Consider the following 16,461-nt stretch of genomic DNA (forward strand, 5'->3'; position numbering starts at 1 on the left):
AAACTCAACTTTCTAGAAATGTGATTTTCTCTTTGAAATTCAGATACCGCCCACCAAATGACTTTTTGGTTTCCTCTTTTTAAATTCATTTTAATCACTCATGCGTGAAATATGCATTATATGAGTTGCATCAAATGAAAGAAGATGGTCTAAGCTTTCCAAATATGTGTCATTTTCCAATTATAATTGTGATTAAGTAATGATAAAACATCGATAAATCTCGGTTTCGTTTTTTCTGGGACGCACTGTATAGAGCAAAGAAAAGAGCTAGCAGGCTGCTTTCAAAAGGCTAGGAAGTCTGTGCATAGAAAATTAGAATGATAGACCTACCTGTTGTCACCTGACTAATCATATGATAAGAGGGTGCTTTCAAATGTGTGTTTACAGAGGAAACAAGGTGGGTTAGGTCAATAATGTGAGGGAAGCTTTAAAGGTACTATGGCAAATTTGCAGCCAGCATCAAATTCTGTAGAACTGTGCAGAAATTTTGTCATATCTGTGCAATGTATAAGTTAGCAGTGTCCTAGTATTCAAATTATGCAAGGAAACCCGTTTACTTTCTAGACTTCACTGTCAGACATTATTGAGTGACTGAAAGACTTTCTTTTTTTTCTTTGGTAATAACATACATAAAAATGAGCTGTAACAGGTATATCAACCACCCACTTCGAGTAATTGCCAAAATTAATAATAATAATAATAATAATAATCTGTTTTTTTATATAGCGCTTAATACACCGATCCAACGATGTGCCTAAGCGCTTTACAGATATATTAAACTGATTGAATCTTTGCGCAGCAGAAAACGTACGACCATTCGGTACAAGTGTCTGAAAATTAGACTATTTACTAAAAGGATTACAACTAATGGTAGTTATTTTCCCACAAAAAGACATTTTCAAGCCCTTTCGTTTTGAGGGAAGTTCTAAATTAGTATCATCTTTCAAATGCCGATGGAATTTAACCTTTTCATTTCTTTGGCTGCAAATGGGACCTACAGCCTTTTCAAAAACAGCTAAATTTCATTGTATCTAGAGCTGATTAGTTTAAAGCTGTTTAACTCAACAGTTTATACGATGTTCAGATAGATACAAAGTCGCAATTCATACACCCCTCAAAGCAGGCTGCAGATACGAAGTTCGTATCTAGAGAGCTTGACATTTTGTGTGTGAACGGTTATACGTGTTTAAACTGGATGGAGCATGAACTTTGTTTGATATGTCCTGACCTTCATTGCACAATGGCACCACTGTGCATTTTAATCACGAAACGATTAACGATCGCACCAAAAGTTCTGTGTGTGAATGATGTCGTACGTCAAGCTGATTAGTTTAAAACTTAAAGCGCTTTAAACTAATCAGCTTTAAAGAATTTTACTTGTGTGTGAAAAGGCTGATAGTACCTTTTAAGTGCTCTGATATCAAGAGGTGTGAATTCCTTGATTATCAAACATGTGCTTTCAGCGTTGATCTCTGATCTTATTCCTTACTTTGACTCCTCCAATTAAACGGGTGGACGCACTCCTCCAAAACAACAACCTTTCATCAAGGAGACATCACTCATCACATGGACTATGTCTTACATAGGGCAGTCAACTTTAAACACTATTCACACTTCAATATTGACATTTGTTTTATGGAAAGAGAAATTACAGATTTACTTGCAGGCTTATACTGATTGATAGCAAAATATCTTTAATCCACTCTTCCTACACATATTTTGGGGAAAACACCAAGTATTTGCCATGCTAAGTTTGATATCATATCTTTATGTGGCAATGACAAGCCTTTATTTTTTTTTTTTTTTTGGGGGGGGGGGGTTGGGGGAGGGGCACGCTCAGAAACTGTCCAGCCCCTACACTGTATAAACATAAACATGGTTAGTAAAAAGATAATGTAATGTATAAATCACAAAACAAACAAGTTTGAATTGTGATCATATTATCAAGAAGGCTTTAAATTAGACTAAACTGTGAACCTGAAACTATGGACACTTTGTGTAACTGAAGAATTATGGAAAATGCATTTTTGTCATAGACTGCAAATCTTATGTTAGAAATAGAGATTAATATGTTACATATTATCCTATACTTCTGACATGAGATTTACAGTATTTGCTATGGGGAACTCACATTTTTGTCATTCATTGTAAGGAATCGTTCCTCTCAAATACCCAAGGAAATTCCTAAAAACATTTTTTCATGATGAAGATCACATTTCTCCAAGCTACTCTCTTAGTAGACAATACAAGGTCAATAACTGTCTGGCAATATTACCAAGTCTGGTTCAGAAATTAGTCATTATGCCTTGGAAATGAGATCATTCACACTTCCAAATTTGGTGTTAATAATTCAAAGATATTGTTGCATCACCACTACCAACTCAATTTTATTTGTTTTACCGTAACCATTATGAAATTTTAACATGATTTAAACAAAATCATATATTTCTTGAGACATAATTTGTATCAGAGAGCATTTCATCATTGGTTATCTTGAATTGATGCAAATTTTGTTGCAGGGTAACTTAAAAATAACTAGAGTCCTAGACCACAATTTTAATTTCTTTTAGAGGACATAATTTTCTTTGTCCAAGAATATCATTTTCTACATCAACATTTGGGCACCTGAATAACATGAGGGCAACATGTCTAGTAAATCTCTTGTGTACTGTGTCACTTATTATCGTTGGTATAAAATGAGTGGTATACTTGGCGCAGTCAATAGGCATACAGTTCACCAGCAATAGTGATGACATAACAGAGCAACACATTTGCGAGATTTTTTTCTTAGGGCAACTGAACTGAGTAACTGAGAACTGTAGGTAGGAGGAATATTAAATTGAAGTGCCATGTCAGATCAAATTTATTCATGTTTTCAGATTAGTTTGACATTTCAAGCACATAATTTTAGTAAGTTGAGACTTGATATAAATATTTACAGAGCGGCCTCAGTTTCTAATGTTAGGTTTTTGGTGAAATACATAAAATAAACAACAGATTGGCATATTTCATAAAATTCATATGAGGCATGATGACAAAAAGTTTCACATGGCTTTTAATAATTTCTTGGACTATGCTGGTAGAGAAATATTCCTTCATTACTCTCTCTCCTCCAAATAGGCTTGCTATTTTATTTCGCAAACTTACAGACTCTTATCTGTTTATTACAAAGTTGCGATTGATATAAAGTTGTGGCAGCGTTGGGATAGGCTATCCCACCCGAAGTTACAAGCTCTAGACTTGACCTCAAAACTAAACAAATTAGCTTGAGATATTTTACTCAACGTTTGCGCTTAGTGCAAGTCTTCGGGCTGGTGAAAACACACCGGACAAATAGTGGAATATTTTGCAAACTAGCCCAAGATATCTTGGGATGATTATCTTGACCAAATATCCCGCTAAAATGCGGGCTGATGCAGACGCAAATTAGCTGGATAATTTGCGATCGGGATAGTTAAAATAGCAGGTTATTTGACAATCTCGAACAGATGAAAACAGGTCTTTTGTCTCTAAACGGATGAAAAACAAAATTAATCACACCCAAATTGAAAAGATAAGGATGAACTAGAACATACCTGTATGATGTTAATCTCTGTATCCTGACTTGTACTTCAAAAATACTGTATCCCATTCTTAACCTCAGTAGAATATTATTGTTGGCATCTACAACTGTGACTATATCTCCCAGATCTTCTTGGCTGTACTGCATGTTCATCAATACACTAAAGCTACTTGGGAAGCTGCAAGATACAAGGGATAAATAATAGAAAGAAGCATTTAATACAGAAAAGTCCATGATACAGCACAAGAAAAGATGAAGCCTGCATTTGCAGACATTGGTATGCCCCTAAATAGGCAAGTCCAAGTGATGTCCCACACAGACACTTTACGAAGTATTATTACATTATGGAAAATGTGATCATAAATTGACATAAGAATATGATTTTATTTGGTCCTTTATCTGATTCAAGCTCTATGGGAAAAACAGCTTGCACTATCCCACAGAAAACTTTTAAATAACTTCATTTTCTTCACTCTTGTTAAGAATTCACTGTAGATTTCAAATAAGGTGGCCTTTCAGTATATTTGCACATTCATATCAAGGAGTCTTTTTATAGGTTCTCTACAAGTAACCAGACCAGCAATGAGCAATGACATATACTCCATATCCCATACACAATACAGTATGATTATATCCAATCTAACATTTATCAGTAAATAAGGACTAATTTCTAGATTTTCAAACAGGCTCCTGACCTGTACACACAAATACATTTTTCACCAAGCAATATGAAGATTACCGTGTACCTTGTACCAACTACATTGGCTGTTGGAAAAGTACTATTTCCCTGTGGTTTGAATCTGTATACGAGGCATCCATTCTCTCCTTCTATTTCTTTTATCCTCCCTGCTTTAGGTGCTTTATTTCTCAGATCATGCAGAAGGTCCACACCACCTGAACAAGAAGAAGACAAAAAAGAAAGGAGATGAGATAAACAGTGATCAATCAGGAAGCTAATACTGCTTTCAAACTGGCTTCTATCGGAGTCACACCGATGAAAATACCGTTTGAATTTTCCTTATGTAAACAAAGGTGAAACCGCCGTTTTCTCCCTGTCGTTTTCATACTGCCGGTAAAATTCACTCACTGTGGCGAGCCCTTGCCGGAAGTAAAGAATTATTGCGTAATTATTAAAGGTAATACAAAGTTTTGGTATGGGGTCATGAATTTGGTTTAAATTAACATATTGGAAGCATATGCGACCCTACAATATGCAGTGATCGTTGTCGCGGTTGAAATCGATTCTAAAGTTATGAAATTATAAATAATAAACTTTTTATGTTGTATAGCTCCCTCTCAAGGTCAAGATATTAACTAAGCTATAAAACAATGTTTCTTGACTAAAATTGACCGATTAGCTATTCCCGTTTGGAAATTATATATCACAACTACATATTCTGAAATTTTCATGGCGCAGCTACCATTGTACGGCCGTACGGCGCTATTTAAAATTTATCAGAATTTACCGGGAGCACCGGTAAATTTTAATATTCAATTTTTCTCGAAAGCAGAAGTGTTTTAGGGGCTAAATTTTCTAGTGCTTATATTACATCCACAGGGACATCCAAATATATCAAAAGTGAAAAGAATCACCATCATCCAATTTTCAAAAATTCCCAAAACTTTGTATTATCTTTAAGACCGCGCATGCACAGCTAGCATGCAGCATGTTCAACCATAAGTTAACAAACACAGCTGGTTACAATGGAAGCGTATACTGCAACCTTTGACCATTTGAATCGCTGTTTTAATCGCCTTTTTCTCCCGAACGCTTTCATACTGGCCGTTTCATCGGTGTCACACCGATAGAATGAGAATTTAATCGCCTATTTCTCTTCTTTTTATCGGCTATTTAATCGCCTTTTTCTCCTCAGTTGCTGGCCGTTTCATCATATGCGTCCGGATGCCTCCGTTGAAAATCAGGCCAGTTAGAAAAGGGTATAAGATAGAATCTTGAGTAATACAAAAGATATTTAGACAATTAAGACAGAACTTGCCTAAAAAATGCTCAATATGTTTGCATTTTTAAGTTTTGTGCCATTTACGGTGCGAGTCAAAAAAAGTTTACACCTAGAAAATTGCTAATTATTTTATAAATTATCTATGAACAGTAAATTATTATACATCTTATGAAAGAGTGCTTTATCCAAAATCAATTGGTATCATTTGTGTGTGGTATGTGTTCACGCTTGGATGAACAGGAGGCATTGTTTAAGAGCGTGAAAAAATCAACTTGCGCCAGTAATGCTTATGTGATATTTGAATAAAACAATTGGGATTTGGGTATGGATTCGGTCTTTGCAGATCCAAATAACATCCCTAACAAAATTAATCATGCCACACATATCAAATATCAAAAGAGCATTTGGGCGCACGTGGGCATGTGTGTGTGTGTGTGTTTGTGACTTTCTGCAAAAAGCATATGCAATGCATCTCATTTGATACATTTAATTCATTCTCTCACTTTGATACTTTTGCGAAAGTTGATTTTTGCACTCTCGCAAACAATGCATCCTATTCATCCAAGCGTGAACACATACCACACAAAATTTACTCATGAAACACAGAAGGACCATTTACGCATCCCATACACCATTTTGGAAAACCATCAATTTTTTGGACCACCATCTACACTTCTGGAAATACCCACAAAAATCTGTTGATCATACCGATTTGTTGGTGATTAGTGTGACCCCAAAATGTCCTTATTAGGCGCATTTATACTGTCAAATACCTCATTTTGAAAAGTCGCGATGTTTCGCGCACCCGTTTACACTTGTGCGGAAACATCACCGACTGAAAAGCTCAGTGATGTTTTGGCGTGTTTCAGTTGGTAATGCGCATGCGCGGCACTCCGATGCAAACACTTTCCTCTTTCTATCTTTCCTTGTTATTCTTTGTTTTTTCCTTCTATCACCTTCTCTTATGTTATTCTTTGTTTCTTCCTTCTATCACTTTATCTTTCTGTGTTTCCTTATGTTATTCTTTATTTATTCCTTTTATCACCTTCTCTTATGTTATTCTTTGTTTTTTTAATCATTCTATCACTTTCTCTTTCTGTCTTTCCTTATGTTATTCTTTGTTTTTATCATTCTATCACTTTCTCTTTCTGTCTTTCCTTATGTTATTCTTTGTTTTTATCATTCTATCACTTTCTCTTTCTGTCTTTCCTTATGGTATTCCTTATGTTAATCTCTGTTTCTTCCTTCTATCACTTTCTCTTTCTGTCTTTCCTTATGTTATTCCTTATGTTATTATTTGTTTCTTCCTTCTATCACCTTCTCTTATGTTATTCTTTGTATATATCGTTCTATCATTTTCTTTAAGGACGACATCTAGCTCCACTCCTAAAGTTACGTCACCTAACATCGCGATGTTACAACTGCGAGCGTTTATACTTGCGAAACACGCCAAAACACGCCAAAACACGCCAAAACATGCCAAAAGATCACACTTCGATTTGGAATGTTTTGGAATTGGCATTTCTGCCTGTAATGCGTAGTTGCCCTTGGTAACATCGCGTCCAGGCTCCGGTTTGGCATTTTTTGGCGTGTTTGGATGACAGTGTAAATGCCCCTATTAAGAAAGAGGGCAAATGCATACAGACCCTCCAATGTAATCTAGACCCCATTTGATAAAATCTATTATGGTCGATGAAGCGCTTTTTAAGGTCAATAGGTGCTTTTAAATCTCAAATTAAGACTGCATTGACCATTGTATTCCCTTGTACAGGATGGAACATTACCCTTGAACTTTACACTATTTCCAATAACCATAAAACACAAGCAATGTGGTAAATGTTGAGGTAATTAAGAAAAGCAAGCATTCAGGGTGATCCATGGTTTGACGCACTATCAGACTTTGGTACTGGTAGTGTACCAACTTCATAACTTAAATGATGTACATGTAGGGTGATCTGCGATTTACTCCTGGCTTTATTTCATCAAAAGTAAAGGGCTAGGTTTAAGGATGCCATTGGGTTTTGGTAAAGTTTAAGATTAGAGTATAGTGTTGGGTCGAGGGTTGAAGTTAGGAATTAGATTATCACAGATAATTAGGCAATTAAAAAAAATATACATGTTTAGCACCCCCGCCCGCTTCCTTTTGGGGCCGCCTCCTATTTTTATTTTTTTTTGAATTTTTTTTTTTAAAGTAAAAAAAAACATGAAAAACACTGCTAAAATGGATCTATTTCTGTTTTTTAAAAGAATAAATTTTAAAAAATATGTTGGCGGCCATCTTGCAAAAATAGCCTGACTGTCAGGGAAAATGTACCGAGCGGCCATTTTGAAGAGAAAAAAAGAAGAAAAAAAGGGCCTCCTCCCTATTTTTCAAGAAAGCAGGACGATAAACATGTTGTTTTTTATTTGGCCTTTTATACTGCAGAGCATCTGCTGCTGGGCATATGTTCTACAACCACAACAGTAATAGCTAGAGTGGAGAAAAATAGTAAAGAGGGAAGGGAAGGAAGGAGAAGGGACAAAGAGAGTGAAGAAGAGAAGGAAAAGAGAAAGAAAAAAAGGTGAAGCAAGAGATAAAGGTGAGGAGAAACAGGAAGTTCAACACTCAGTTCTAAATACAGGTACGGTATATTTTGTCATTAGAACTGTCCCTCCAACTCCCAACATTCCCATCAATTTTCTTCATATAATAGCAGACTTTAATATATCATTTTCTATACTTCTATAAAAAGCATACAATAGCTGAAATGGGAATGAATGGATTTTGCACTTGTGAATTGGTTTCCCACCTGATACAAGCATTCAGTAACGTCAAAATTCAAAGTACCAAGGGCAGTGCCAATGTCCTGCTTACACTTCTGTAACAAGACACAAATTACTGGTCTTGTTTTTATTCGTGTTGATCAATTCCAATGTGCATCTTCTTCAATCACTCTTCTTCAGCATCAATAAAAACAGGAAATTGTTTCAATTGATGGTTGGTGTATTTTCCATCTGTAAGACTTCTTGTTTAGTAAGACGTGTGATGAATATATTGTCAACTGGTCATGCACCTTCACTGTTAAAACAAAGGGACTTGTGCACTTTTCAACAGGGGTGTTATGGTATGAGACTGGAGTTAATGGAAAGGAATTCCAATCTATTGATTTTCCAATTCTTAGTAGAAATCATAGAACTTCTGTAAAATCCTTGATAATAATAATAATAATTATAATAATAGCTCACATTTATAATGCGCCTAATACTTTTTTTCTAGGCGCAGGACATATTATTATCCCGGTCATCGGATTCAGGCTTACTGCACACAATGTAGGCACATTCGCCACTCCCAGGGTAACATTGTGTTGGAAAAGGGGTATTAATCCCCTGAAACTTACCCTCCCCCCTGATCTTCCCTACCATTTCCTTAGATATTTGGTAATTTATAAGAAAGTCTTGACAGCTCCTGAATTGAAAAACCAGATAATCAAATCAGATACATGTAACATGGAAAAGGTTGTACTAGAAAGTACAAATCAAGTTCACACTTTTGATGCAATGTCAAAGGTTTCTTTGTTTGCTACAATTTTACGAATTTCAATGTAAATCAAATCAACTTCTACAAAACATTGAAAACCCGAATAGATACCGGTACTGTCTGTTTGGAGCCAGATGGCCATTAACTCTGTGTTATCAAGAATATGGGCCCTTGTGGCTCTCAACAGACTAAGGGCACGTTCATGCTTCACTTTTTCTGGCCAGAATCAGGCATCTGTTACGCGTTTAGTTTAAAACACGGTTGCGTTCATGCTCACTTTTGTAGAATCACCGAAAAACGGTGATCACGATCGCCGATCGTAAACTCACAAAAAGATGCGTTTACAATTTGTAAACGCGTTTAAATGGGGTCAACGCACTGACCTCTAGTGGGTCTACGTAGCATGCACACACAGGTTTGCGAATCCAGCTGAAGGCCACCCAAGGAGAATTGCCTGGAGAAGTGAGCATGAACGGTGCACCGTGGAACTGCGATTACGATGAGCGTTTACGATGAGCATTACAAATCGCTCATTCTGCCTTCAAAATCAAGCATTTAGAAAAGAAGGAAAAGGCATACTAGGTGAACTGATGGCCTTCTTGTTTGCAATTTTATAAACAGACATGTCACTACAGTAGTGTCTTAGATGCTGGTACATGCTGCCCAACTGGCTGGATCTGAAAAATGGGAAGAGGGAACATTTGATTGGTCAGGAGCATCCTACTTTGAACATGGACCTGCTTTGAAAGCTGTAAGAAAAACACAACAGAGGTTTTGCTGATGCCTTTATAGAATTTTCTTTTACTTCGATGTCCAAACCTTCTGACTGAACCAGTGATCATGATTTGTTTAGATAATGATGGATAAATAACTTGTGAAATACTATTAATGAAATAATAATGGTTTGCGTCCCTGTTATTCACCATTTTGTCTAAAAATACATTTTGAGGTGACACACATAGAAGAACTCAGAAAATCGATAAAAAACATATGCTAATCCTTTTTAGGTAAAGACATAAATTTGAAGTACAAAGCAGTATTTTATGAACCTGTTGTATCAACAGCTAGCTGATCTGTCAGTTACCCAGGTCTAATTATGTTTTGATAGAAAAAACGAACATCTGGTCACTGTAGCTATTTCCTTCCCGGAAACAACCATGTTCAATGCTAACAGATTAATTCCTGATTTTATTCCTCATATTAACTGATGGACAGGGTAAATCACTGCATACTACCAGTATGTCAGGAGTAGAAGTTTATTAACAAGGCTCAAAAAGGTTGATAGACTGATACACATGGACACACCAATTGGCATCAAACACCTGCACATGAACCTTAAATGGTTTGATCAGGAGTCAGGATCCCATGAAAATAATTAGTGTGGATCCCTAAATATATGAAGATTTATCAATCATCAATTAACTTGAAAAAGACATGCCGGTAAGCAAAAACATGGCTTTACATTTAAGAGCACAAATCCCCAAATGTCACAGAATAGGCTCAGAGGATTTTTTTAAATCTCTCTCCAACTCTCTATCTCTCTCTCATCCCTGCCAGCCTCCTATTGTAACAACGAGGTGTTAGCAGCCTAATTCCAACTGCATAAAACTATTGGTATTTTTATACATAACTTTATTACATACATGTACAGTATGATGAATTGAATATTTTTGTTTTGACAAAAACAATAACTGTAATAGATATCTACACCTGAAAGTAACACAATCATACAGTTATGCTATTGTATAATTCCTTTGATCTTCTGTAGAGTAACAGCAGAGCATAAATTTTAATTAAAGAAGGTTATGGACCACTAGTCACAGCTTCATGAACTTTCACGATTCCTACATCAAATTTGAGAAAATTCACTATTTCCAGGATACCTTTAGAATTGTGTAACCATTCCAAGTATCCTAAAAAACAAAGAAGTCAATATGATATCCACTTGTTTAGCAAACAAGTACTTTCGTTATGCCCTCCACAACTTTGATAACTTTTTGATGACTTTCATTGACTTAATTCCCATTTCCATGAACTTGTTGTGATACTTCCTATGACCTAGTGCCCCCTATGGCTAATTCATTTCAGGAAAATAAAATTGAATGAAGTCAATTTAATTGCAAAAAAAGTCAAAGTCATTTTGTAGCCCAATTCAGCAACTGTTATAAAACTGCAAATTAGAGAGTTTGAAGAATTACGTGCTTCCCAAAAAGGGTTTCTTCGTATCCATATTCTCAGAAGTCTAACCCTCCAAAGATGGTACTTGTCCTGCTTGTCTTCATGAGGCAATTTCCAGTCTTATCTCTTATCTTTTATCTCCTATCTTTTTGATGAATTTGACTATTTCAACATATGCGTTTTCCTGCAAAGGTCATTATCAAACTCTCAATTGCACATGTTGTTAAATCATGCTATTGTTTGGCAGGTCACAAGTAACATGGCCTTTAAACTATTTTTCCTTCTTGCAGGGAAGGTACAAGTATTCATGATGTTCAAGGATTTATCATTGCTGTTTCCCCAATGATACATTAAGATGTGTCTCATATTTAAAGGGACTTGGTAACATTGTTCAGATGAGAGTAAATGGGAATAAGGTAGTGACTTCAATGCTAGATGTACAATTACTGACAATCTGAAAGTTTGAGTGAAAAAGGACCATTATTAATGATGAAAATTTGGAAAACTGATCTGATCGATCAAAGAAAACCATAAATATCTTTGTGGTTTGAGAATTTTTTCAGGAATTTTTGCATATTAAAGGACTAGTACAGTAGAAGGAATATAATAAGTAATTTCATACAAAAATTACGCAGTTTTTCATCAACCTTCAACAATGTTACTGAGTCACATTGAAGCACTTTCCCAATTTGCAATATAAACTGTATTTAATTTTGCAAATGAGGAAATATATTTTGTTTTGTGTGTTTGATTGGTTTGTTTTTAGTTCTTCTAAATACATGTATGAGACATATCTTAATGTATTCTTGTGAAAAACAGCAAAGATAAATCCTTGAACATCTTGAACACTAAACCCTAAGATAACTCAGACTAGAATCTATGGAAAAAGTGTCATACCAAACTCAAATATAAATAAATAAATAAACTCAAAGTAAACAGGGTTGCTTTTAGTCAAACGTAATTATACATGAAGATTATTCATAATATTATGCACTTATAATCTCTTCCTCCACCCCTTCCAATCAAAGTTCCCTTCTTCCTCCTTCCCTCCTTCAGTCTCCCTCCTCTCTAATAGCCTCACTCCCTCCATCTATCCCTCCTATGACATAGATCTATGAAGTCTTTACCATGTTCAAGATACTATAAAAATGTTGGCTTTGTGAAAATATCAATCCAGAGTTTGGTGCATGAATAATAACCAATTAAGTGTCTAAAAAATAATAGTAACTGGCCCTTTGCATACAAATTTATTACAAAAAGTGACATCTGACAATAAAGATGTAGGCCTACCTTAGGCAAAACAAAATTATTGTAATAAACACTAAACAACAACTTATTCCACTGAAACTTATGCATTTTAAATCCCTTTTCGATAGATCTATGCTCAGTTCATCCATGGACCACAATAATTTTGAACAACAGCATATCTACATCTGTTTCCATTCCACCTAGATGCCTTCTTAATTCCATCACCACTATTTGCTGCACTACATGCAAACACTTGCAGATTAAATTCTACATAGCATGAACACAGGATTCCTTGTAGAAGTGAAGTCATGGAATGCCTCTTATAAGCCTCAATAAGCTGCATCAGTGGAAGTGAGTTCAAGAGATCATATCAATTTGGTTTCCCAGTAGACCCCTCACTGCACCTGTGCAGCCCCACTGTGCATGACTCCAACTTCGCTTGCATTTGGGTTGCAAACCCTGCAAGAAACCTGAGAGATATCTCCATCCAACCTGCCACAGCACATATCTTGTCCTTGCATTCTACTTCACCACGACAACGCATCATCCCAACGGTTTATTGGATGCGACAATTCCCTGCCAAACCCCCATCGTGTGGAAAATTCGGCAGAACCAAGGAGAGAAGGAAGAAAAGATTTTATTCACTCATGGGGCCTATAATTCCAAGAGGTGACAAAGAGATGGCATGCTTTCCCCTCAAAATCGGAAGAAAATCAAACGATTTAACTGATACAGAAACGTCTGTAAGGTGAAGAAAAAAGGAGCAGTGACCTTACGTTGGGCATCACAAGCCCTTCGTTTGCCACAGAGAGCCATTCTACTTCCCACTTGGAACATTAACTTGATTGTAAATTTCTTTGAATTCTTCTTCTCTCAAATTCTTGTCCACTAAAAATTTGTATCTGTGGGAAAGACTTGGAGATGGTCATGGCACAGAAAGACACCTATGGTTTAGGAGACAGACACCCTGCCTACATGGATGGAATCTTTAATGGACTTGTTTCTCCTTGAGAAAAATGCCTATGTTGTGCAAGCGATCAAACCGCAAGGACAGACGGAAGAAAAAGAGGTTAAACAGTTTGGCTAACCTTGCATATTTTGGTGTACAATACAGAACAAAGATGATTATTTCACTTTACATAATCTGGACAATTTAGAGCTGAAAGTAAATTAGATGAGTCTGCAATATACACATTGACTTGCTAAGAAGGAAAAGATAAACCCCTGCAGAATTGTATAACAAAATCAAATTACCTGTTCATCATTCAATAATTAAAATCATAAAAGCATTCTTAATTGTTCATGAATACAAAGGTGTTTGGGAATTCTGCATTCTGCTGTTTAAAATTTTGTTAAAAACAAAGATCTGTAGCTAAGGCAATTAATTAAGTACAGTTATATCAAAACAAATATGGAACCACGAGAGAAAAATTAACAAATGATAAAATTAGGTAAGATATATAGCTACACATTTGACAGAAAATGTATTAATAAGCAAATATATTTTGAAGTCGTTTCCACAGACTCAATGAAAATCTAGTCCGTCTTCAATGACTTTAAAAAAAGAAATTTTACAAAATTTTTTGTAAAGAGCAGATTGGAGAGAAGCTCACAAGAAACGTCACAATGTTGCCAATTTGTGTTCCACATCATATAGCGATTTTAAAAATTCATTACTTTCCTATTGGATATCGCATTTAAACCTTCACTGATTTGGTTCTCTCATTTTTCTGCTTTTATTTAAAAGGGTGGACTTCCCCTTTAAAGATAAGATTTATTTTTAAGTTCCACAAAGTGTTTGGAATGTATATTTAGGTCTGGATATTCAAAGGGGATTCCATTTCTTTGCGATTTAGTGCTAATTTTCACTATTAAATTACTTACAATGTGCAAGTCTTCCATATAATGATATAGCGGACTTGCCCTGCTAATAATATTAGTAAATCCCACTTTTTATCTAAAAAGTGAAATATAAGATACTTGTTTAAAAAAAAAACTTTTATTCTCTTTAACCAAATTTTGTCTACAAAGTAAGTTGATTTAGTCTCACTAATACACTTATCTCTATCCCCATTCTTTTTATCTCTGACTTGTTTTGTTAAGTTTTGGGGGACCCATTCATTAATTTTTCTTGCTATGCATGAGAAGTTGAGAACTATTTTTTTTAAAGCCTGGGACTGCAATGTCCTATTCACATTTCACAATATTATTTTCCAATTTTAGAGTGTTTCCATCTCACAATGAATATAGCCCATTCAATTCAGCCAAGCAATGAGACCAAACCAGTCAAAAAATATTACTAACCTTGTAGTTGTACGAGTAACAAAACCCAATCATACTGTACATCATGCTTCAATCTTTCTCTATTCCCTATTCACCATCACATTTTCCAAAGTGAGAGTTTGACCCGTCTCACAACAATACAGAGCCTGTCTGAGCCAAATCCAAACCGCAATATATTTTATAAACAAAATAAAATAATGTTAATAACTTTGTTAGAGAGACAAAACCCGATCATGGTGTCTGTAAATCAAACAACAACACTCTCTAACTCTATGATATCACCCCGTTATATCCAGATAGTAAAAAGGAAGAAAAACAAGTCAGAATTCCTTCCTGTGGAGAATTAAGCAAGTGATCTCATATAACTGTTAGAATCTCGTTGGACAAGGTTGCTTACCACGCAATTCTTGGGTACCCCGCTCCTGACGGCTTCTCCGCTTTATCTCCGTTCCTTCTGCAGACGACGACAAGCGTTGATGAGGAGTCTCGCTCCAGCTCTCCACTCCAAAAATTGCAAGCAAAAATAAAATAATCGTTCTTACTTCCATGATTAAATCCTTTGATGAAACTCAAAAGTCATGATCCGATTGCAGATAGTATTTTGTTAAGCCAAATAGTTTTCCACAGGCTTGGACGATATAGCAACAAGAAGATCCAATTTTTGATAAATTTCTGTTTTTCCTCCAAAGATCCCGAGCCAGTGTTTCTTGCTCGCTCCGAGACGAGAGGCTAGGCGCGGAGGACGTCTGCCAAAGTAGTTTGATTCAATTACAGTCGACTTAACTCTTCGATATCATACGTAGCTAGTTTTGATCATTCAGTGACAAGGCACAGGTGTTCGCGGTTTAGTTGGTATCAACAACAAATAAATTTATTTCTAAGATGAATGAAAAAGTGCGAGGGCTAGGGTTTCTCCTTGAGCTCGCTCGGTTAACCTCACATAGCAGAGCGCGCGTCGGATGAAGAATGCTGCTATGAGTATGATGACCTAAATGACGAAAGTAAAAAAATTATGTGGAATTGGTAGGTAGCTGTCCGGTCGTAGACGTTTTCACAGTCGTATGTCAAGTCGATATTTCGTACATTTCTGTTATAACAAGCCTGATCAAGTTAAAAGAAATACATAGAGCGGCTGGGGCATCAGGTAAAATTGTCTTGAACATTTTTGACCGTTTCATCATGACTTTGCACAATTCTTGAGGATTAGCGGATTTATTTTCTTTCGCCTAATGTGCAAATTAGTGTGCTATGGTTTCAGTATTTTGGATCTCTAGAATGATGTAGAACTTTTAACCACACGGTAGACCACATCATCTGTCATTTCTATACATATATCCATCAATCCATCTATCCGCCTTTCTTTCTTACTCTTGGATTTAATTTTGTTCCTGGACACAGCTTCTAATTATTGTGACTGTCAAAACGAGATGTGTAAAGATATTAATGCAGGTAGCAGCTAGGAGGTGGGTGGGGGAGGGGGGAGGGGCACGGGATTGAGCTAGAATATAGTGATACTCCCCATTTGCACACATGGCACGTCATATTAAAAGATAATGAGAAAACTTTTGCCCAATGAGCTTCGTGTAATGTCCAGGCACGACAGGTGTTATCGTGACGTCACAATAGTGAACATATGGGTGTCGATCCCGGCGGGGGGGGGGGGGGGGGGGGGGGGGATATATCCCCCCCCCCCCCCAATAATTCACCCTCAA

The 16,461-nt window shown here is 36.2% G+C and overlaps 1 protein-coding gene across 1 annotated transcript in view; it reads right to left on the minus strand.

Annotated features, from left to right (window-relative positions):
- Positions 1 to 15,792, minus strand: part of LOC762753 (collagen alpha-1(I) chain) — a 91,439-nt gene extending 75,647 nt beyond the window's left edge. The window contains exons 1-3 of the mRNA XM_030997448.1: positions 15,147 to 15,792; positions 4,309 to 4,456; positions 3,576 to 3,740 (exon numbers count right to left, since the gene is read on the minus strand). Coding sequence (XP_030853308.1) covers positions 3,576 to 3,740; positions 4,309 to 4,456; positions 15,147 to 15,297 — 464 coding nt within the window. The 5' untranslated portion in view covers positions 15,298 to 15,792. The remainder of the gene's footprint in view (positions 1 to 3,575; positions 3,741 to 4,308; positions 4,457 to 15,146) is intronic.
- Positions 15,793 to 16,461: the final 669 nt, after the last annotated feature.

This window comes from Strongylocentrotus purpuratus, unplaced genomic scaffold, assembly GCF_000002235.5.
Source record: "Strongylocentrotus purpuratus isolate Spur 01 unplaced genomic scaffold, Spur_5.0 spur5_scaffold_4, whole genome shotgun sequence".
NCBI classification, from domain to species: Eukaryota; Metazoa; Echinodermata; class Echinoidea; order Camarodonta; family Strongylocentrotidae; genus Strongylocentrotus; species Strongylocentrotus purpuratus.